Source organism: Ctenopharyngodon idella, chromosome 8, assembly GCF_019924925.1.
Source record: "Ctenopharyngodon idella isolate HZGC_01 chromosome 8, HZGC01, whole genome shotgun sequence".
Classification (NCBI taxonomy): Eukaryota; Metazoa; Chordata; class Actinopteri; order Cypriniformes; family Xenocyprididae; genus Ctenopharyngodon; species Ctenopharyngodon idella.
Genome location: NC_067227.1, coordinates 6,412,599 through 6,437,857, shown reverse-complemented (window position 1 = coordinate 6,437,857; position 25,259 = coordinate 6,412,599). Strand labels below are relative to the sequence as shown.

At 35.8% G+C, this 25,259-nt stretch overlaps 1 protein-coding gene across 2 annotated transcripts in view; it reads right to left on the bottom strand.

Annotated features, from left to right (window-relative positions):
- The window catches only part of mtor (mechanistic target of rapamycin kinase), a 272,554-nt gene that overhangs the window by 68,477 nt on the left and 178,818 nt on the right, over positions 1–25,259 (bottom strand). For both annotated transcript variants that reach the window (XM_051903439.1, XM_051903440.1), the window contains 5 exons: positions 23,820–23,951; positions 19,074–19,189; positions 6,760–6,877; positions 929–1,126; positions 345–445 (listed from right to left, as the gene is read on the bottom strand). In XM_051903439.1, coding sequence (XP_051759399.1) covers positions 345–445; positions 929–1,126; positions 6,760–6,877; positions 19,074–19,189; positions 23,820–23,951 — 665 coding nt within the window. The remainder of the gene's footprint in view (positions 1–344; positions 446–928; positions 1,127–6,759; positions 6,878–19,073; positions 19,190–23,819; positions 23,952–25,259) is intronic.

Genomic DNA, 25,259 nt, shown 5'->3' with positions numbered 1-25,259 from the left:
CTGATAAACGACATTTATGAAGATAGTCAGAATACATAGACTGTTCTTGTCAAATTACTGTTTTATTGCGAATTTTTGAGTGCTCTGTTGTTTCGCTTGTACATTATTCATCTAGGAGATTATCAGAAAAGATGGAATTACCTTTCATTGTTGATGATAGTACTTAGCTCTATATTGCTCTAGACCAGCTTAAACTATAAACCATCACTTCCGGGCTAACTGTCATATGTGGGTTTCAGCACAATTTAAAACAAGACTGAAGCCTCAAAAACAGACTTAGAAATGTACATATTTTATACAGCAATATAGTGTATTGTCGCCTAGACTACTTAGTTCTGACTTACCTCAGTGTGTCCTGTAAGTTATTTCCACGTGAGAGTGAGATAGATCTGAAGAATCCTTGTACTGCAGGCACTGTGTACAGAAGGAGAGTCTTGGACAAATCCTGCAACATAAAAAAAAAACCCATCTAATTACATCAATGTCAACATAAAAATAATTTAATATGTAAATCCATGTCATTTCATTTGTATACACTTTTAAGTGTGTTGCATGTGCTAACTTCATGTTTCTGACTTCAAGATCTTGGGACTGAATGTCAATGCATTTGCTGTTTATTCGCCCAAATGTCTGTTAATAAACATTATTTTTCTTTCCATGCAATTCCGGGTTTGGAACTGTTGATACCTTGTTAATAGCAACGGTCTGTAAATTTGTTCATATGGCACTATAAACACATTGGTGGACGAAAGATGCCAACTCCATTTTATTGTTTAAACTTGTTTACTTGTTTTAGACTTGTTTACTTGTTTTAGAAAATTGTTTACAAGTTGTTTGGAAATGCTGTAAAGGCGAATATTGGAGAAGCTTTGCACACAAGCTTCTAATAATACTTCAGTGTTTATGTCTGGCTTTGGTTGTTCCTCACCTCATTGACTTTCTTCTGTCCAGGGGAGGGTACAGGACTGTGCTCTGTGCTGTCTGCCTCACTGTCACTGTTACTGGCTTCGCTGTTGGCACTGGCACCGCTTGCGTGTCGTAGTTTTTTTTTCTCATCCCGGCCCTGGTTCTGGTGCTTGTAGTGAAGCACAGCCTCAAAGTTCATTACTGCCCAAGCGTGCCAGGCCTGCAGAGGCAATATCTTTTATCTCAGATTTTGACAAAATTGAAAACATTACAGATCCAAACACAAATAACTTTACTGAACAGTTTATTGTGGTTAGCTTGCTTTTTTCAATCCATGTGATAGTGAAAAAATTGTAAACTGCAAAGAGACAGCTACAGGATAAATAACATTGAGCTGTAAACAATCCAAAAAAAAAAAAAAAAAAAAAGCCTTGAATGACTTGAAAAGGGATGTACACAGGAGATCCCCCCTCAATATGATTTGAAGCTCTTTTGCAAGGAGTGGGAAAATTTTTTTAAAAAACAAGTTGTTGAAAAGTTTGATGAGTTGATAGACTCTTATTCAAAAAAAGTTTGGCAGTTGTATTAAAAGCAAAAAGTAATTAAATCAAGTATTAGATGAAGGGTGTGCACACTTGTGCAGCCAGGTTATTTTAAGTATTTTACTCTTAAAATTCTACTTTCTTTATTTTTTCCTTAAAAGTTTTTGTCTGTTATTTGAATTAGTTGGTTTTTAATATTGTATTAAAGGTGGAAAAGGATTTGACATGATTTTTTTTACATTTAAAAAGGCTGCAATTTAACCAGACATGATGCGATAACCAGACACAATGCAATAAAATTCCAGCGACAAGCACAACAGATGTGACATGGCTAGATGATGAGACAAAATCACAAATCACAGCCAAACTCACTATGCAGGCTCACTATGCATGTGCTGACTCATAATCAAATTAATAAAAATTAAGCCATTTTAACATTATTAAAAAAATACTCATCGACTGATGTGGAACACTTTTTTGTTCTCACAGAGTTCACAGTTTGGACATTCTTGTTGCTTTTTCAATGGTATTAACATGATATCTACAGAAATTTTGAAATGAATGAATGAATAAATAAATAAATAAATAAATAAATAAAGCTAGCAATAAAATTTATCTTTAACTTTATTTTGTGTTTTCGCTTTTTTGGCCAATCATTCACACTCAAAATATGAGTGTAGGGAGGTGGAGAAAGAGTTTTGTAACCATAACCTGTACGGAAGTGTAGGGGGGCATGATATACCATAGTTCAATCGTTCAATTCTTGTTGAACTTCATTCAATTTGAAACAGACAAATAATCTCTTTTAATACTATATATATATATATATATACAGTGGGTACGGAAAGTATTCAGACCCCCTTAAATTTTTCACTCTTTGTTATATTGCAGCCATTTGCTAAAATCATTTAGGTTCATTTTTCTTCCTCATTAATGTACACACAGCACCCCATATTGACAGAAAAACACAGAATTGTTGACATTTTTGCAGATTTATTAAAAAAGAAAAACTGAAATATCACATGGTCCTAAGTATTCAGACCCTTTGCTGTGACACTCATATATTTAACTCAGGTGCTGTCCATTTTTTCTGATCATCCTTGAGATGGTTCTACACCTTCATTTGAGTCCAGCTGTGTTTGATTATACTGATTGGACTTGATTAGTAAAGCCACACACCTGTCTATATAAGACCTTACAGCTCACAGTGCATGTCAGAACAAATGAGAATCATGAGGTCAAAGGAACTGCCTGAAGAGCTCAGAGACAGAATTGTGGCAAGGCACAGATCTGGCCAAGGTTACCAAAAAATTTCTGCTGCACTTAAGGTTCCTAAGAGCACAGTGGCCTCCATAATCCTTAAAAGGAAGACGTTTGGGATGACCAGAACCCTTCCTAGAGCTGGCCGTCTGGCCAAACTGAGCTATCGGGGGAGAAGAGCCTTGGTGAGAGAGGTAAAGAAGAACCCAAAGATCACTGTGGCTGAGCTCCAGAGATGCAGTCGGGAGATGGGAGAAAGTTGTAGAAAGTCAACCATCACTGCAGCCCTCCACCAGTCGGGGCTTTATGGCAGAGTGGCCCGACGAAAGCCTCTCCTCAGTGCAAGACACATGAAAAAACACCTGAAGGACTCCAAGATGGTGGGAAATAAGATTCTCTGGTCTGATGAGACCAAGATAGAACTTTTTGGCCTTAATTCTAAGCGGTATGTGTGGAGAAAACCAGGCACTGCTTATCACCTGTCCAATACAGTCCCAACAGTGAAGCATGGTGGTGGCAGCATCATGCTGTGGGGGTGTTTTTCAGCTGCAGGGACAGGACGACTGGTTGCAATCGAGGGAAAGATGAATGCGGCCAAGTACAGAGATATCCTGGACGAAAACCTTCTCCAGAGTGCTCAGGACCTCAGACTGGGTCGAAGGTTTACCTTCCAACAAGACAATGACCCTAAGCACACAGCTAAAATAACGAAGGAGTGGCTTCACAACAACTCCGTGACTGTTCTTGAATGGCCCAGCCAGAGCCCTGACTTAAACCCAATTGAGCATCTCTGGAGAGACCTAGAAATGGCTGTCCACCAACGTTTACCATCCAACCTGACAGAACTGGAGAGGATCTGCAAGGAGGAATGGCAGAGGATCCCCAAATCCAGGTGTGAAAAACTTGTTGCATCTTTCCCAAAAAGACTCATGGCTGTATTAGATCAAAAGGGTGCTTCTACTAAATACTGAGCAAAGGGTCTGAATACTTAGGACCATGTGATATTTCAGTTTTTCTTTTTTAAATAAATCTGCAAAAATGTCAACAATTCTGTGTTTTTCTGTCAATATGGGGTGCTGTGTGTACATTAATGAGGAAAAAAATGAACTTAAATGATTTTAGCAAATGGCTGCAATATAACAAAGAGTGAAAAATTTAAGGGGGTCTGAATACTTTCTGTACCCACTGTGTGCGTGTATATATATATATATATATATATATATATATATATATATATATATATATATACACACACATATTTATATATGTATAAATATGTATATATGTATATCAAGAATCTCCCAAATCAGTTACTTGATCCAAATACTTTTATTGATCATAGTTAATTATACATATTTCCATTTTTGGGATAATTTGCTACAAACATATAGACAGAACACTAGGCAAACCACATGCTTTTTTATATAAAATGCTTTTTTCAAATGTAGCTTATGTTTTGAGGTTGTAGATTAAAATAATTAATAATGATTAACAAGTTTTAATGTTTTGATGTGCAAAGAATGTATAGTGCAAAAGGATTTTGCTGTTACTGATTGCATTTGATTACATCCTTATAGTCCTTATAGTATTTTTTTATTCTAATTCTTCTTATCATTATTCAAATTATTATTCTATTGATTAAATTTAAAACAAAATATGATTGGTGAATTTTATAATGTTAAAAAAAACATTTTAACATTATAAAATTCACCAATCATATTTGGAGATCAATTTAAGCTTAATGAAAAAGCTAACTAAAACAAAAACCATAAAAACATTTTTATGAAATAAAATAGTTTGTTTAATATGTTATTTAACTGAAATAAATAACATATTAAACAAAAAACTTAAAACATTTTATTTCAGCTACATTTTTTTAAATTAAATTTAACTTGATGGACTACAATAACTAAAACTGAAAAAAAAAACAAAAAAAAACAAGATATATAGACATTAAAAAAATAAAAACTAATAAAAATGACAAAAACAAAAAATTACTAAAACCTTTTCTAAAATGAAAATGGAAACTAAAAATAAGAACTAATTCAAAATAATAATAAAAGCTATAATATCTGAATTATGCTAAAACATCACTGCTTTGTAATGATTATATATATATATATATATATATATATATACACATACATACATATATATATATATATATATATATATATATATATATATATATATATACATATATATACACGCACACACACACAGAGAGATCAGGCATAACATTATGACCACCTTCCTAATATTGTGTTGGTCCCATTTTTGCTGCCAAAACAGCCCTAACCCGTTGAGGCATGGACTTCACTAGAACCCTGAAGGTGTGCTGTGGTATCTGGCACCAAGATGTGCGAGGTGGGGCCTCAATGGATCGGACTTGTTTGTTCAGCACATCCCACGGATGCTCGATTAGATTGAGATCTGGGAAATTTGGAGGCCAAGTCAACACCTCAAACTCGTTGTTGTGCTCCTCAAACCATTCCTGAACCATTTTTGCTTTGTGGCAGGGCGCATTATCCTGCTGAAACTGAGACAAACTAAATCATGAAGAACTGTGGCTGTGTCTCCAAGATGCTTGAAAAAACCTACAAAGCTACAGTACTGTGAGAAGTTATAGGCACTTGTGTAAAAATGCTGTAAAGTGAGGATGCTTTCAAAAATACTGTCATAAATAGATTTTATTTATCACTTAACTTATATTAACCAAATCAAATCAATATTTGGTGTGACCACCCTTTGCGTTTAAAACAGCTTTTGTCCATGTACACTTGCGCATCGTTTTTCAGGTAGCTTTGCAGGTCGGTTTCTTCAAGTGTCTTGGAGACACGGCCACAGTTCTTCTGGATGTAGTTTGTCTCAGTTTCATCTGTTTCTTCATGTAATCACAGACGTATTTGATGATGGTGAGATCAGTTATCATTGTGGAGCACCGGCTGTTGTCAGACTCCTTGTGCAAACAAAAATCTCACTGGATTATTAAAATTAATGGCAAAAAGAATGTTTGGAAATGTGAACTGATATTTCCTACTGACACACTACAGCAAAATATATAAGTAACAGGCTTAAAACCCTTTTTGGGGGTAAAAATACTGACGTGCCTAAAAATTTTGCACAGTACTGTACATAAATACAAATATGTATCAAACTGCTAAAGTCAGGTGATTTCAGTAAACAAGGCTTTGTTACGTCATAAGTGTTTCAAAACGTTTCGAAATTTCAATGGTTCATGTGAATTTGGCAGTTTGATACACGCTCCGAACCACTGATTCGAAACAAAAGATTCGTAAAGCTTCGAAGCTTCATGAAGCAGTGTTTTGAAATCGCCCATCACTAGATATTGTTGAATAAAGTCTTTATTTTGATTTTTTGGCGAATAAAAAATATTCTCATTGCTTCATAACATTAAGGTTGAACCACTGTAGTCACATGAACTGTTTTAAATATGTCTTTAGAAGCTTTCTGGGCATTTGAAAGTGTTAATTATCTTGCTGTCAATGGAGGCCTCACTGAGCCATTGGATTTTATCAAAAATATCTAAATTTGTGTTTCAAAGATGAATGAAGGTCTTACGGGTGTGGAACGACATGAGGGTGAGTGATTAATGACAGAATTTTCATTTTTGGGTGAACTAACCCTTTAAGGTAAAATCCTGCTTTGGTTTTGTTTAAAACAATTTTCACTGCTTGCTAATTGCTTATTTATTAACTGTTGTATGAAAGCAGTATCACACTTACATATTAGTGTGATGGTGCTTTTAATATGATTAAAATATAATATAGATTTACTTTACATTCTCTTTTTATTGTTTTAAATGTTTCCTAAAATTATTAAGTCCTACATTGTTATTTCTAATTTAAAAAAAGATTTGTATTTGTTGTCTCACACCGTATTATTTAAATTTTTAAGTATTTAAAAAAATACTTGATATCAAACATCTAATGAGGATGAATGAAGATTTTGGGGTGACAACGTGGACATGTTCTTGACAGGTTTCATGAGATTTAACCACATACATTTAAAGTTTGTGAAGTTAACATACCTTGTACCAGTTGCGATCATGCTCCGTTGAGTGACTGTAATATTGTAACACTTTAGGGATGGTACTCTCATTGATACCCTGAAGGCTGAGTTGCCACTCCCCCAGCTTCAGAAAACACCTGCACAGAGGAGAAACACATTTGAAAAATGTGGAAAATGTCTTGTGTATTTCCAGTTACCACTACACAAATAATCTTGCCTAAACAACCAAGAAAGCAGGGACAGCATTCCACTAAAAGTATATGGCTTCATTCATTTATTAGTTGTTTTTTCGTGGGGGACAGAATTTGATGGCTATGTGGGCAAGAAGCCCAGACTACCAGGAAACTTCAACTCGCTCGTTACTGGTATGTGTATGTTGTGTTTGTGTTGTAGTCACCAAGTTAAACACCCTAATTACCACTTAAAATCAGTATCAAAATATGAACCTTTTCAAAGACAGAAGTAATTTTCAGAACATCTTCCGAAATCAATGGAAGAATACATTTTCAGTGATAATTCAGACACGGGATGAGGCGAGTACTTAACTTAACTGTTAAATGCTTGAATATGATTATTTTGCTTGAAAGTGTATCTGTTATCGTTCTGACTAGTGCATGACTCACCACAGTTTCACGACCGCAATAGTTTGGTGTGATACTAAACTTATTGCTTATTAAAACTAATTTTGATGTCACTGTATAGTATTCTGTTTGCACCTTATTGTGTATCTTTAACATCTCTGGCTGCGCTTGAGATGTTGAATGCTCTGTTGATCATTAAACATGTTAATTACACAAATAAAATGTTTTGTGTACATTTATTGAACAGTGATTGATTAGCCTATATGTATTTATTTATTGTAAACTTTATTATTAAGTGAAGTAAACATTTTGCTGAAATATCCACACGATATAAGAGCGCATGATTTATCCGTCGATCAGATGCGCGTGAAAGTTGTGTTCGTTACTATAGCAACAGTAGAATCCGGTACAGTGTGTTTCAGAATCAATCACTGTAAAAAGAACTTTTATGTCGAGATGACGAGAAAACAACTTTTGTTATCTCGAGATCACGAGAAAACAACTTTTGTTATCTCGAGATCACGGGAAAATTAAGTTGTGATCACGACAAAACAACTTTTGTTATCTCGAGATCACGAGAAAATAAGTCGTGATCACGACAAAACAACTTTTGTTATCTCGAGATCACGAGAAAATTAAGTCATGATCACAACAAAACAACTTTTGTTATCTTGAGATCACGAGAAAATTAAGTCGTGATCATGACAAAACAAGATAGAAAAAAATAATAATCCATGGCCGTTTAGGGCTTCCGTACATTGAGGCTGAGAATCCCTATAGACGGGTTTCTTGTATACAAACAATACTGAATGTGCGCGCATTCAGGGGGCAAAACCGCTAACAGGTGGATGCAAAAGAGGTGGATGCAAATCTCTGCAGGTAGCCTACAAAATCTGTTCTTTTGAATTATTTATCACCATTAATAAACCCCACAAAGAATATTATATAGTTTTTACACAGTACTTGGAGGTGCATGAAATTCTTGGCATGTAACGTTATGCAGAACTTGGCATAACACCTGTAGAAGATTGTAACGTTAATCAACCATTGTAATTAACGTAGATTTCGCATTGTTTGTAAATTCTTGTTGACTAAATAATAAACTGCCATTTTAGAGTTGGAACTGTTTGTGTTTCATTTGCATAATAATATAACATTATGTAAAACTTTAGCTAACAACAGTTGACTAGTAGGCTAAGTTATAACGTTAGTCATCAGGGCTCTGAATGAAATTGTCCAACTAAGTTTGCTAATCATAAAAACCTGACATACCCTATGAATTTGTGAACTTACCTGGTTTTGTTGGTTGTTGAGCCTTTCTACCCTAAATGTTTACGACAAGACTATGTCACGACCCGCCACATTTAAAAGAAATTTGATACTGTAAACATACTGTACAAGACATGAGATGTGTGACAGCTAGCTAGGTGTGTGACAGTGAGGAAATGGCTAGCATCAATTACTTTGGAAGCCTAGGTATTGCTGATTATATAATCGACTCTGCTGATTATATTAAGAAATGAACTCTTAGTAATGGTGAGACATTACCAGATCCCTACGCTATTTCAGACCACGAATGGATCACATGTCCAAGTGGCCAGCAATCATACGGCCCGATATATACACTTATAGACATAATAATAATATAATATAATATAATATAATAATAATCTCTTTCTGTTTTTAGCAAAGGCATGTGATCCTCTCGGAATATTGAACATTTTAAATTAATCTTTTTGGCGGATAGTGCAGTTTACAGCACAACAGCTCCATGTCATCTCTGTTTCTGCTAGATATGCCGTAAAGAGTGCTGCTTTCTGCCCCCTAGTTGTGCGCGCATCTCTGTGATGATGTTGCACAGAAACCCGTCTATATAACTTGACATTAAGTAATAAATTAAAAACAACAACAACAAATCACAAGCAATAGTACAAAAAATACAATAGAACAAAGATACAAATGAAAATGCAGCAAACTAGTGGCAATCATCAAGGTCCAATGGCCCATGTGGATGATTAATCAAACTGAAATGTATCTTGGAAAAATTGAAATGTATCTTGTGGTTTTTTACAGCTAAGTCCAGGAATCTTCACTGAAAGTAAGTGTTACAGCAACACAGGTCTCAAAAGGGGCAAATGAGTTGCAAATTGCTCCTTACTGTTAACAGAGAAGTATAAAAAAAAATAGTGTAAAAAAGTTTACTGTCATAAGGCATGCAATCATTATATTTGTTCTGTATGTATGGACTTCAAATGAATGTGAATTTCAAATGAATTTGAAGATACAGTATGATTTGCAGCTCAAAACTTCATCTGAAGCATTTATCTTAAGGTCCTTTTCATCTTTATTGTCAAGGCCTGTCCACCTATTTTAAGGCATCAAAAACATGCTCTTGACAATAAGGATGTTCCAAAAGTAAGAGAGCAGAGCACCCTTATGCTAATACCTCATTTTGGTCAAATTCTAAAACTGTGGGCTGAAATCAACCACAAATGTACTTATTTTTCACACAGTAGTTAGAAGAATCAATAATTGAATATTATACCCAATATTTTTGTGTCATTAGCTTAGCAGACATGCTAATGAATAAAGATGAGAGAATTGCAGACAATAAAAACTTAGATTTTATTCAATAAAGAAAAGTATTGCCAAAAGAATGTTCAATGAAATAAAAAAATGGACAATTATTAACACTCTGGAGTCGGTTAAGTCGTCGGCGCCTTTACTCCGGCAATTTTGGACATACAAATAAGAGTTATATATTATTAAAAACTGTGGAATGTATTTTTATTTGTGTTCACTCACAGTAAAAACAAAATGTTGTGCTTTGTGCAAAATAAAGAAAACTAACATGATGCACGACCTGCCATCTCTATCTGAATGAAGTACTTTCTGATAGTCCTCAGAAAATGAACTGTAACTTAGAGAATACTAATCACACAAACATGAGACATATGTCCAAAGAAACATTGAAATATCAGGTTTTAAATCATGTAAGTCAAATCAAAAACAAATATTCTGTTTATTTAGTCTGTTTGAAAAGAGAGAAATGTCAGTCGTTCGAGAGTCATCTCATTATCCACTAATGCGGCCGCGGCCATGCCCACGGAGCGCACACACTATTCAAATGCAAATTCTGAGGCGATCAGTGCAACAGAGAGTGAGTGAATTATCTCACAGATTTGAGAATCATAGTGACCAGATCAGAGGTGTAAAGAATACCTGAAAACCATACTTGAGTAAAAGTACAGATACCTTACATCAAAAATGACTCCATTATAAGTTACAAGTAACCAATTCCAATACGACTTGAGTAAAAGTCTTAAAGTATCTGATTTTAACAGTACTTAAGTATTTTACTCATGCTGAATGTAGGCTCAGAGATGCACAAGTCCTGAGAGACATGCCAGTGAAAATAAGAAACAATTGATTTGTAAGATGTGAAATCAAGTTCAATACTGCAATAAATCAAGGTCGACACAACAACCTTTTAAATGTCTACAAACTCTCAAGTCTCAGTAAAGCTCAAGTGCACAAAAAGGTCATAAGTAAACCATCCTTCAAAAGGCTCGTCAATATAGCGGATAATTAAATAATAATAATAATAATGCCTTACATTTACATAGCACTCTCCTGGGTACTCAAAGCGCTTTTACATATGGAAGGGGGAAATCTCCTCAACCACCACCAATGTGCAGCATTCACCTGGATGATGCGACGGCAGCCATATTGCGCCAGAACGCCCACCACACACCAGCGCATTGGTGGAGAGGAGACAGAGTGATGAAGCCAATCAGTATATAGGGATGATTAGGAGGCCATGATGGACAGAGGCCAATAGGCAAATTTGGCCAGGATGTCAGGGTTACACCCCTACTCTTTTCGAAGGACATCCTGCGATTTTTAACGACCACAGAGAGTCAGGACCTCGGTTTAACGTCTCATCCGAAGGACGGTGCTTTTTGACAGTATAGTGTCCCCATCACTATACTGGGGTGTTATCACCCACACAGACCACAGGGTGAGCACCCCCTGCTGGCCTCACTAACACCTCTTCCAGCAGCAACCTAGTTTTCCCAGGAGGTCTCCCATCCAGGTACTAACCAGGCTCAGCCCTGCTTAGCTTCAGTGGGCAACCAGTCTTGGGCTACAGGGTGATATGGCTTGCAGAAATAAAATAATGTTAAATAAAATTAAATAGTCAAAGTCTACTGTTTGTGCTGGTTTGAGCCTCATCACCAGCTGCAGTCATTTCCTCATCTCAAAAATCAACCACCTGCGATCAGCAACTACCTGCTAATGCATTCACATTCACGTAAAGTATCCTTGTTGACAAGTTTGGGTGAGTAAAGGCAAAACGCACAAGATATAGTACCTTCAATGCTCTTAGATGGCGATATCGCTTCTTTATATCAGAAACAATCTGCTGCAGAAAAAGTTAGGTGCCATGCAAAATGTAATGTGTAATTGCATTACTCATCAGAAATGTATTGGAGTAAAAAGTACATTTACTTGTTCAAAAATGTAGTCAAATAGAGAGTAAAAGTTGCCAATATCTTTGATACTCAGTACAACTACAGAGTAGCCAAAAAATACTTAAGTACAGTAACTAATTACATTTACTCAAATACTTTACACCTCTGGACCAGATATTGCCCACATTGGACTGCATGCATATGATAATGAGATCACTGACTGGAAGCAGGAAAGTTTTTTTTTTTTAACTTGGATTTACAGTGCCACTTGAAAGTTTGTGAACCCCTTGCAGAATCTGTGAAAATGTGAAAAATTTTAACAAAATAAAAGAGATAATATAAAATGCATGTTATTTTTTATTTAGTACTCTCCTGATTAAGATATTTTACATAAAAGATGTCTACATATAATTCACAAGACAAAAAATAGCTGAATTTATTAAAATGATCCCGTTTAAAAGTTTGTGAACCATTGATTCCTAATACTGTGTGTGGTTACCTGGATGATCTACGACTGTTTTTTTTGTTTTGTGATGGTTGTTCATGAGTCCCTTGTTTGCTCCGAGCAGTTAAACTGAGCTCTGTTCTTCAGAAGAATCCTCCTGATCCTGCAGATTCTTCAGATTTCCAGCATCTTTTGCATATTTGAACCCTTTCCAGCAGTGATTGTATGATTTTGAGATCCATCTATTCACACTGAGGACAATTGAGGGACTCAAACACAACTATTAAAAAAGGTTCAAACATTCACTGATGCTCCAGAAGGAAACACAATGCATTAAGAGTCAGGGGTGAAAACTTTTGAACAGGATGAAGATGTCCAAATTTTTCTTATTTTGTTTAAATATCAATTTTCTTCATTTAGTACTGCCCTTTGGAAGCAACAGAAGATACCTACATGACAAATTAAGTACAATTTACCTTGATCTTCAAATTCAAAAAGTTTTCACCACCCGGCTCTTAATGCATCGTGTTTCCTTCTGGAGCATCAGTGAATGTTTGAACCTTTTTTAATAGTTGTGTTTGAGTCCCTGTCCTGTGAACAGATGGATCTCAAAATCATACAGTCACTGCTGGAAAGGGTTCAAATATGCAAAAAATGCTTGAAATCTGAAGAATCTGCAGGACCTGGAGGATTTTTATGAAGAACGCTGGGCAATTTAACTGCTCAGAACAAACAAGGGACTTATGAACAACCATCACAAAACAAAAAAACAGTCGTGGATCATCCAGGTAACCACACACAGTATTAGGAATCAATGGTTCACAAACTTTTGAATGGGGTCATTTTAATAAATTCAGCTATTTTTTTGTCTTGTGAATTATATGTAAACATCTTTTATGTAAAATATCTTACTCAGGACAGTACTAAATAAAAAATATCTCTTATTTTGTTAAAATTTTTCACATTTTTACAGATTCTGCAAAGGGGTTCATAAACTTTCAAGTGGCACTCAATTTCCAGGTATAACTGTGTACTCAAAATGTGTCTTTAACTCTCATTTATAACTATATTTTAAATAAACTACAAACAAAAAATGATTTATTTCTTTTGTCATTGCATTCTTTCTTAGTTCACTCAGTCACATTCCTCTCAATCATTACTTATGATCCACTAGAATTGTGTGATGTTTGTTCATACAGAACAAAGATATTGTCCTCTGACTGTATATTCTTTTTTTTATTCTTCTATTGCTGTGCTCGGGATTTTTCTGAGCTGCAACCTTTGGCCAGTGGGTGTGTCATCTATGTCTGCAGCTCGGAAAGCTCTGCTAAGTTGTAGTGTCTCGACACAAAAACAATTTGCTGGTGTTGCTAATGCTTTGTTGACTGCTATCTGTAACTCAAGCAATTACTAGGCATTGTAATTACATTTTTATGATGACATGTAATTATTATTTATCAGTAGGGATGGACCGATACCACTTGAGTCCGATAGCGATACTTTCATTTTTGGTACTCTTTGTTTTTTTTTATGTGTTATATTTTTATAATATAATTTAAATATAATATTTAAATACAACAATTAATAATAATTACATTATTTAAATAAATTAAATATAATTATCTTTAAAAATACTGAGTAGAGAAACTAAAAGAATATGAATCATTTTAGTTGGCTTATTGTGAAGATGTAGTGAAAGTTTGGAATTGCTGCAAAAATGCATTTCAGGTTTTACTCTTTTGTCAACAATAAAATGAATACATTGTAACATTGAAATGTACTGTTTAATATCTTCTCTTCCAATTTTGTTTAAACAGAATGTATTTAAAACAATCTCAAAATCAAAATAATTTGATTATAATTAAATTACATGAAAAGATATTACTTAAATTAACGAATGATTTTCAAGTATTGATAAAGTTATATTTGTTATTAAAGGGTTAGTTCACCCAAAAATGAAAATTCTGTCATTAATTACTCACCCTCATGTCGTTCCACACCCGTAAGACCTTTGTTCATCTTCGGGAACACAAATTAAAATATTTTTGATGAAATCCAAGAGGTATATGACTCGTCCATAGACAGCAATGTAATCAACACTTTCAAGGTCCAGAAATGTACTAAAGACATTGTTAAAACCGTTGACGTGACTGCAGTGGTTCAACCTTAATTTTATGAAGCGACAAGAATACTTTTTGTGCGCAAAAACAAAACAAAAATAACGACTTTCACGTCAGAATGCTGACTTATTATTAGCCGGCTCCTGCGTCAGCATCACATGCATGTGTCGTGCTGCTCACGTGTGCAGCTTTGGCCAATACTGAGCCGGCATTCAGACGTAAACACGGAAGCCTTCACTGTGTTTACTGTGTCACCTGCTTAAGGATAATGACAGGGAAGAGAAGAGATTGTTGAATAAAGTCGTTATTTTCATTTTGTTTTTGCGCACAAAAAGTATTCTCATCGCTTCATAATATTTTTTTTTTTGTGATTCTTTATTTATTAAACATTTTAAGTTTATTTACAAAGAGCCCAAGATCCACCCACAATCATAAGAAAAAGACATACAATAAGACTTAATAAATAAAAAATAATATATCAAGATTTCAACATTTTTGATAAAGTCTCAATAAGGTCCAACCAAAATTGTATTGTCCTTCTGGTGGTGCCATGCATTTTAGCTGTGGTGCTCTCCAAAAGAGCAATGTCCAGCAAATAGGACATCCAAGTGGACATAGCTGGGGTAGATGGGTCCAACCACAGTTTCAGGATAACCTTTTTAGCAGCAGTAAGGGCAGCTGATAGAATCCTCTTTTGATTGACAGACAGTGATAGTGAAGAGTCATCTAGCAAAAGAAAAACCAGAGGGTCCTTTTGGATCTGAGTCTTCAAAAGATCTATCAATAAGTCCCGGACCGAAGACCAGAACTGCTCAATTCGAAAACAGTCCCAGAACATATGCATATATGTACCTAGGGGCTTGCGCTGCTACACAAGTGACAAAAAGGATCAGACTTTCTTTTCATTTTATATAGTAAACAGGGAGTGGCATATGCCTTATGAATTAATTTATAATGAATAATTTGGTGGGCCGGATTTTTTGAGGTAGCAAAACAATTCCCCCAGACAGAGTCCCAATTAATCACGGTGTTAAGGTCTCTCTCCCAGAAGTCCTCAGTCGGAATGTTTGAGTACTGTCGTAGCACAAGTGATTTATAAATTATACTCACAATACCTTTAGAATCCCTACTAGAGTCTATCCAATCTATCATAAAGTGAGGAGATATTTTAGTCGACCAGGGTACTCCATAAGCTTTTAGTGCAGATCTTAATCCTAAATACAAAAAGAAGGAAAATCCTTGGAGAGAGAATTCAACTTGTAGGATCTGAAAGGACTTAAGCCCATAATCATTGTACAGATCTTTTAGGGTATAAATACCACGTTCAACCCAGCATTTAGAAATAAACGGTTTATTACCTGTACAGAGGTTACTGTTATGCCAAATGGGGGTAGAATTGCTATAGGAATCTGAAGCTCCCGTGATCTTTTCTGCCACTTTCCAGATTTTAATAGAATGACATATAATTGGACCAAACTTTTCCAAAACCTTCTTAGGTATTCCAGTAAAAGGTAAATCCTGTAGACGCAATGGGTAAATAATATTATTTTCTAAGGCCCGCCATGACACAGGAGAGTCAACATCAATCCAAGTCCTAAGTGGTCTCACTTGGTATGCTAAATAATAGGACCAAAAATCTGGTAGCGATAAGCCACCATGGGGTTTCAGCCGGTACATAGATTTAAGACGAATTCTAGGCCGTTTATTATTCCATAAGAATTTTGATACCACTGTATTAAGCTCTTTAAAGTAACCAATAGGTGGTGCCAGAGGTAACGTAGAAAATAAAAAGCTCAACCTCGGAAGTATATTCATCTTAACAGTGGCTATCCTACCATGAAGAGCCAAACAGAGTGGAGACCAACACAGAAGATTGCTTTTAATCTTATCAAGAAGAGACTGATAGTTCCATTTAGCAATGTGTTAAAGTGAAGAAAAAACTCTAATCCCCAGATAATTAAACTGGTCGGTAATTGGAATCATAGCGGGTAAGGCCTGAATCTCTGATTTAGCAGCTATATTAAGGGGCAGAAGTATGGATTTGCTCCAATTAATTTTGTAACCAGACAATTTACCGAATGTATCGAATAATTTTAAGCATTCACTAACAGAATCTGTGATATCTGATAGATACAAAAGAATATCGTCAGCATAGACTGAAATTTTATGGGTCGTATTCATACAGCTTATAGGAACTATTGCAGAGCATTGTCTAATCGCTTGGGCCAAAGGCTCTAATGATAAATTAAAAAGCAAGGGTGAGAGGGGACATCCTTGACGAGTACCCCTGCCTAGGCAGAAGGAAGGAGAGATATGGGGACCAGTAAGTACTCTTGCTGAACACTCAAAATAGATAGTTTTGACAGCATGCAGGAAAAAAGAACCAAACCCAAAATGCTTCAGGACAGACCACAAAAAATTCCACTCAATTCTGTCGAAAGCTTTCTCTGCATCCAAAGAGAGGATTGCAGAGGAAGCTATATAGGTGTCTGCTTGTTGAATAATATGAAGAAGCCTACGTATGTTGTCTGCAGCAAATCTCCCCCTTAAAAAACCTGACTGATCATACTTGATCAAGTCTCCTACACACCGATCCAATCTTAAGGCCTAAACTTTTGCCATTAGCTTTGAATCTGTGGATAGGAGGCTAATTGGCCTGTAACTAGAACACTCAAGGGGATCCTTTCCTTTCTTCAACAGTAAAGTATTTAAAGCTGTGTTTTGGTCTCTATGTAGAGCACCTTTTTCTAAAGCAAAACTAAAAGAATTAAGTATCAGTGGAGCCACTATGTCCCATAATATCTTCAATAACTCCTGGGGAATCTCATCTAAGCCAGGAGCTTTATTATTGCTCATGGAATCCAGGGCAGATTTTAATTCTTCAATTGTCAAAAGAATTGTCCAGTATATCACGCTGAGAATCATTCAATTTAGGGAGATTTAAATGCTTAAGGAATAAATCAAAATTTGTTGGATCAGTGCTGGATTCTGAAGTATACAACTGTTGATAATATGATTCAAACACTTTATTTATATCCTTAGGTTGAGTATACACTGAACCCTCATGTCTAATAGCAGATATACTGGCTTTGGATTCACCATCCTTCAACCCTAAAGCCAAAAGCTTAGAGGGGCGTTCTCCATAGAAATAATAAGATTGCCTAGTACGATGTATAATAAATTCAGCTCTATGCAAATATATAGATTTTAATTCTGATTTAAGAACATTTAATTCTTTGGCTTTGATATCACTAAATTTACCTTTTAATTCCTTCTCTAGCAGATCAATTTGTTTTTCTAATTCAATTTTACGACTCTCTCTACGCTTTTTACTAAAAGATGAAAAACTTATACATTTACCCCTAATAAAACACTTAGTGGTTTCCCACAATACTTGAGGGTTAGAGGCTGAATCAGTGTTAATCTGCAAAAATTCCTTCAAAGAGCTTCGTAATTCAGCCACAAAAGTACAGTCCTGTAACAGGGAGGTGTTAAATCTCCAGCGGTTGGGTCTGGAGCCCAACGATACAGGTGTTAGGGTAGTAATTACAGGGGAATGATCAGATAAAAGAAGTGGCAGAATATCAACTTTACTAATAAATGGAATAAGAGAAGGGGACATAAGTAAATAGTCTATCCTTGAATAGCTCTTATGACGAGCTGAAAAGAATGTATAGTCCCTGGCACCGTCATTTTGCAGACGCCAGACATCACATATGTTAGAGTGTCGCAAAAATGAGTTAAAGCATCCAGTAATCACTGAATCAGCCTTAGAGGCCTGAGATCTATCTAGCTGAGGATCCAACACAGCATTAAAATCGCCCCCTAAAACCACAAGACAGTCTTCCAAATTTAAAACTAAACGTAATAATTCTTGAAAAAATAGGGTGATTTTGTATAAATCGTAGAGGGTCATCTCCTTCTACACCCTCTTTAAGTCCCACTAAACGGACATTAGACTGGCGGCTTTTGTCTTCAATTCTCGCCAACTTTTCCTGAAGGGAGTCCACTACTACCTTGATTTCCACAGTGTCTTTTTTTGTGTTACGGAGAGCAGCCTGCATGTTGTCAAAGTTATTTCTTATCAGACGAACATCCTCTTCCAGGACTCCAAGTCCATCCGCGATCGGGGCGAATTCTTCCTTAAACAGTTCCCTGACGAAGCCGAGGTGCATCTTTAGCTCATCTGCAACAATGGCGCGAAGTTCCCCCTCAGGAACGTTAGGATCTTTAACTCTCTTTTTCTCTGGAGAAGTCAACGTTAATTGACATTTTGCCATCCTCATTCGTTGCACCGTGAGTAGAGCAACCAAAACTAACCAAGTGTTGGTGGTTTAACTGAGAACAAGTATATAAGGGATACCGAGTCAGGGAGCAATCGAACTACACCGCCATTATTACCGGTGGGTCACGTGATCTCCGTCGCTACATAATATTAAGGTTGAACCACTGTAGTCATGTCGACTGTTTTAATGATGTCTTTAGTACCTTTCTGGACCTTGAGTGTGTTACATTGCTGTCTATGGACGAGTCATATACCTCTTGATTTCATCAAAAATATCTTAATTTGTGTTCCGAAGATGAACGAAGGTCTTACGGGTGTGGAACGACATGAGGGTGAGTAATTAATGATAGAATTTTCTTTTTTGGGTAAACTAACCCTTTAAACACGTTTAACAAAGATTTAACATATGGTTGTGAGCTGTACTTACCGTGCCATTAGTTTGTGCAGCTCCAGTTTGTGCTGCTGGTCATCGGCTGCGATGGCGTGTTGTGCTTGCTGTTGCATCCCCTGCACAAAGTGCTGCATATGCTGGAATGCATCAATCTGAGAGAGATGCAGATAGAACAAATGCCTGAATATATCATGCAAGTAAATCCCATGGCCCATGCTCAAACCAGCAACTTGCTAGTTGTCAGCCATTAGCATTAGCCACTATGCCACAACAGCTGATTTTCTAGAGACTTCAATAAGCTGGTCATTGCATTATGTAGATATTTTCCTTGAGTAATACACATATACTGAAAATCTGAGCAGCTCATTCAACAACAAACAACTAGTCAAATGTGTTTTGTGATTTCTATTAATGTGACCATTAGCAATTCACAATTCAATATGTTTTAGTAATTTTGTTTATTGGTTTCTCATATCTTTACAGGAATATTTCAATGAGGCTAATGGCTCCATGTGTGTACGCCAGGAATTTTAACACAATGCTGCGCTGTGGACAGGAACTGGTTTGGTCTGTGATTTTCGGTGCCTGGCACTTACGTAAACACTCGCAGACATAACATAAGCTGTATTATGGGACACAATTGTGTTGATGTTACACAATTATACTGTCTTTAAAAGCTAAGATTTTTCCTCTTATATTTTCATCATTTGGCAAAACAACCAAAAACACATTTTTTCTATCAACAAACTTGCCCATTCCAATTGTGTTATATTTGCTGTTACAGAAACATTTTCCTGTGACAGTCCTCATAATGAACTGTAAAATACAACTTTTCAAAATAAACAATTAAACTTAAATATACTGGAATTATCTAATTAGATTAGAGTCTATTTTTAAAAAAAAAAAACATCCGATGACTGATCATGAATCTACATGAATCTACTATTCTATCATTAATTATTGAGTCTTGTGGTGCAACATAAAAAGCCTTTCTAACTGGGCAATCTCTTTGGCATCCTTAATCAGAACCCCAACAAGAAGCATTTTCAAGCTTAAGTTAAGAAGACGGAGAGCTTGATCTCCTGCTATTGCTTAAATTTGTAATGTTTATGTGGAGCTATTTAAGTTTATTCACATTTATATGGAAGTCTAACTGGTGGACATAGTGTGTCAAAATAGTGTAATAGCTTGTAATGTTCTGACAGCACAGTCATGTGGTGTGGACTCCACCTATTTATTCTAAACTGTATTATTCTTAAATTAAAATGAGTTAGTTAGGTCTTATTCTAATTAGCTGAGAGCCTTTTCCAGCTGTGCGATATTCTAGTTATAGTTTTTTTTTTTTTTTAAGGTGAGAATGTAGTTGTTTAGATCTCAAATATGCAATTTATATATAAACAGCGCCTATTTGAGCTATCTGAATGCTCATGTACCCGCTGAGAACAGCTTTATCTCGGCCAGTATTTCAGGAATTTGCTGCTGGCTCTTATTTAGATAGAATTTGTTTTGGGTATATGAAACAATAGAAGGACAATCTTTGGTCTTATTAATCTATTACTTTTCCCAGAGTGAATCGATTTGGCTAAGAGCAAAGTTAAGTTTCGTAACTTTATATTTTTATTTAGCTTACGTCCTTTACTAACTAGAGCACTAATTTGCACTTTTGACTGGATTTTTTGCTTATGTTTATTTCCTATTCAAACTTTTTATTGTTTAATAAATAATATATTATTTTATATACATAATATTTGGTATTATATGTATATAATACCCCCACTGGCGCAATCACAGCCGTGTTGATATAGAGCCACATCGCACAACTATGTGATATTGCTCATATATATCTCAGTGGTGGAAAATGTACACAAATTCTATACTTGGGTAAAGAAAGGTACAGAATCCACACCAATATATTATTTATAGTAAAGTAAAAGTTGTCCAGTAAAATACTAAAGTAAAAGTACAAATTATCTGACTTTGTAAATATTAATGTATTTAAAAGTAAATACCACAAATTTGTATCTATCCACGTCTGATAATAACAGCATTATAAATAACCGCTGCATATAGAGAATCAGAAATGGCTTGTCTGGAAAAATCCAGCCTATCCGTCTGATGCATTCCCCAGTGAATGTTTTTTTTTAATAAATAAATAAATAAATAAATACTATTAACAACAACAACAACAAAATAAAAGTAAAACATTTATAACTTAATTTATATAGGGCTATGCTAAATTCTGACAGAATGAGAGATATTGGTCTTTCATCAGGGTCTTACTTGAATTTCTTTATTAAATTTCTATTTTAATGAAATTAAAGTTCATTAAAACTGATATATTGAGATATACTGAGATATTTAAGATATTTGGCTATATGATTTATACAAAACACAACAACAACAACAACTTTATACAGTTTAACTAGTGTTATAAACTGCCTTTTAAGGTTACAATATCATAGGAGTGTCAAATTCAAATGGGTCAAATAACTTGTGTTGTGTTTATCACTGGTTAAGTGGCGCGAGCAAGTTCATCAGTGCTGCATGGGAGTGCACTTGTGTGGTTTAGTCGCCATTTTGCCACACTTTTGGAGCATTTGGAGTATGGTGTTTCTCATGCAATGCACCATTGGTAAAATTCCTGGTGCTCTTGGTCGCTTATAATAAGAGGACACTGCAACACTGCAGCGCACTCACACACTGAGGTCACTCGTTGCATGCTGCCTACATGCTGCATCTCTGCACTCTCTTTTCGCAAATACTGAAACCATTTTTAAAAATCAGCATAATGATAGGAGATTGGTCGTAGTAAAAAGTATTAATTTGGCTTTAAAATGAAGCAAAGTAAAAGTCTCAAAGTAAAAGTAAAGAAAAAAGAAAAGTAAAAAAATTGGAAAAAACCTAAGTATTTGTACTTCGTTACTTTACACCACTGAAGCTGGGCTCACACTACAGGAGTTTTAGACCAATTTATCCCCGATTTTCCCCTCCCAAGAATCTGAGAAAAAAATCTTGTCGAGGACCTTGATCAGTTCGAATGTTCGTGCAGATTATCTGGTAATGTGAGGCGTTCACAAATTGAACATTGCACCTCCCGATCTGCTCTCACACAAATCGGGGCCGCCCCAATCATATCAAACATGTTTAGGATTTTAAATCGGGAAGATTATGTCAGTTCTTTAACAACAGCCAATGAGAGATGTGAATGAGAACGCTTTTGAAATTGCGACCATGAAACCAGCTGCTGTGTATGGGTCTGTTGGACAGCGGAGACGGCGGAACGGCGTGTGGAAATGTTGCAACAACACGGCTGCATGAATAACATGACATAACCGTATGGACAAAGAGAAAAGCTGGGGAGAAATCACTATGCTTTTGAACATACCAGGTGAGTGTAGAAAGCTGCTAGTAAATGTAAACATTACCTGTTTAGATGGCAGTGTCGATCTGCTACGTATATATGTTTACATCCATTTCCCCATGAGATCACGTGAGGTGCTCCTCTGGGCATGATAATCTTAATAACATCCTGTAGTGTGTGCTACACTACAATTTTCAAATCTTGTAGCGTGTGCATGTTTGAGATTTGCAATAAAAAAAAAAAAGATTTGAGAGAAAAAAAAAAAAGATTCTCCTTATGTGCGTGCTGCAACCAGATTTCATAATTGGTTAGGATTTAAAAACTCCTGTAGTCTGAGCCTGGCTTGAGTTCGGAGTAATGCATTACAAGTAACTTGAGTTATGTAATAAGATTACAGTAACCAGTACAGAAATGCATTACTTCTAAATTCACAACAAAAATTCTACATTTACAGCATTATCTATCTATAAAGCCTATATATAAAAAAAAAAACAGTATTCATATATTTCACAATACTTCAGCTTGTGATTCTTATTAAGTGGGGGTCATTTTTTAGGATTCTTTACCTAACCTAAGTCTCTGAGATCCTGACAACTTGCGCTTCTGGAGACTCCAGGTAGGTTGCAGTTCTGGAAAAGTTCTGGCGCTGGAGACTAAAGGGTTCCTGATGGTTTCACACTTAATTCTTCACCTTAATTCTTAATTCTTTTGCAGTTAACACGTGTCTGTTCTTTTCCACCTGTTTTTGTCCGACCCTGCTGACTCAATGAGCATTTCACTGTCCCATGGTCATGCCTTAACTGCAATTTCTAGTATTGCATTAGTATTGCATCCTTCTCATGAGTATTTAATCATTTTTGACTTTTCAGTCTGAGTTAAATCTCTTTTTTTGGCTCATTTTATCTGTAAAAGAAAATGTACCTAATAATTATGCACATCTGGTGGTTGGCTCTACTGAAGTCTCAGTTCACAAGGCTTTGATGGCCCTTGACAGTATGAATCTTGGGAACAGTATAAGCCCTAATTCAGATGAAATTGTTTGCAAAGAATGTAAATTGTAGATATTTATATTATATAGATTTTTCACCAGTGCCAATTAGCGTTGTCATGATGTCATTTTCCTGTGACACCAGAATGATTAGTCAATAGCATTTATTGCTCAGGTGTTTAGCTCAAAACAATCTGGCTGTAGTGCCCATGAGACAAGATTGCAGCACACAAGTCATGTACTTCCAGGACTGAATTTGCCAGATAAGCAACTACTTTTAAGATGAATAGGAATGCTAATGCATAGCTTCCTCCAGATATTGCTGACCCTTTTTGTTTTTTCACATTCAAGCAGACAGAAGCTGTACTTGACTGTACATGACTGGAAATACTTCACAGGGGCATTGATTCAAGTGCACTTTGTGAGTGTTTACCTTGCGAGTGCTCTTCCACATGTACTTCATATAAGCATAGGTGACATGAGGGTGGGCGGTGGGCAGGGGATGGTCGAGCTGTTTGGATGGATCCACACCAAGTAGGAGAACAAGGGTCTTATGGGCTAGTGCCTGAGGAACATACAAAGATTTGACATTAAATCTCAGCAACAAACAGTTTATCAGGGTTTTAGGAATGTGTTATTGCCTTTTACCAAACTATGTTAGTTAATCAGGCTTAGTCTTAGTCTCCCCAAACATTTCCTCCTCCATAATCTTTTTTTTCTTTTTCTCCTTTTTGCTGCAAATTAGCACAGACAATTTGGATCGCAAGCTTCTTGTGGGCTTCTTGCAAGCTTCTAGTCTCGTGCGAGAGCTCCGGTCTTACGTTCGACCTTACATTATTTCCTTATCATTTCTCACGTGTGTTTGGTTGTGAAACATAGTTTGCGGACCAGACAGAGTTGTCTGTGATTCTCCTTATTGTAAAGTCATGCAATGTGAAACCCCCGTCACCGATCCATCGTGCAATGTACACACAGCAGCGACTGAATCCTGCCCCAGATAGTCGTGCTGTGTAAAAAGAAAAGTGATCTGACGCCTCTGAAAAGTCCGTCATGGTACGGATGTCACGATACGAGCATACAGTCAGACAACGAATACAGTCAGTCATAGGCGATCCACACTCCAATCCAGAAGAGGGGAACACGTGGTAATGCAATGCTGTTAGCTAACCACCACAAACCACAACAGGAAAAAGCACAGAAAAAGCCTCTCAACCAGTGTTTCTACTGCGGAAAGACATCAATAAAACATCTTTAGAATAATATCTCATGTAGCATTACATTAACCTCAGGCAAGTCATTTTGTGTCCACAGCATGTTAGTTCATTAGAGAAATGAACTATAGAGGGGAGCATTTCTCTAAATATATGCACTATATTTATGGAGTTGATATTGTGCCATAATTAAACAAACAAATCCAGCATTTTGCAAACAAAGACGATCTGCTTTGCAAAGGAAAACTCGACTAGCAAACAAACGTGATGTGCAAATACAAAGGTCAGTTTGAGCAAAAACACAGATGAGTAACAAAATATATGTATTGTGTTTTACAAATATAAATAAATGAGCCTACATCATATTTCACAAATAAATACAAACCATCCTACAAATGGCATGTAACCTTTGAACAAAAAGTTTGGAAACATTACTATTTTTAATGTTTTTGAACGAAGTCTCTTATATTATGTGTAAGTCTCTTATGCTCATTAAGGCTGCATTTATTTCATAATAAATACAGGAAAAAAACAATAATATTGTGAAAAATTATTACAATTTAAAATTATGGTTTTCTATTTTAATATACTTTAAAATATAATTTATTTCTGTGTTGCAAAGCTGAATTTTCAGCATCATTACTCCAGTCTTCAGTGTCACA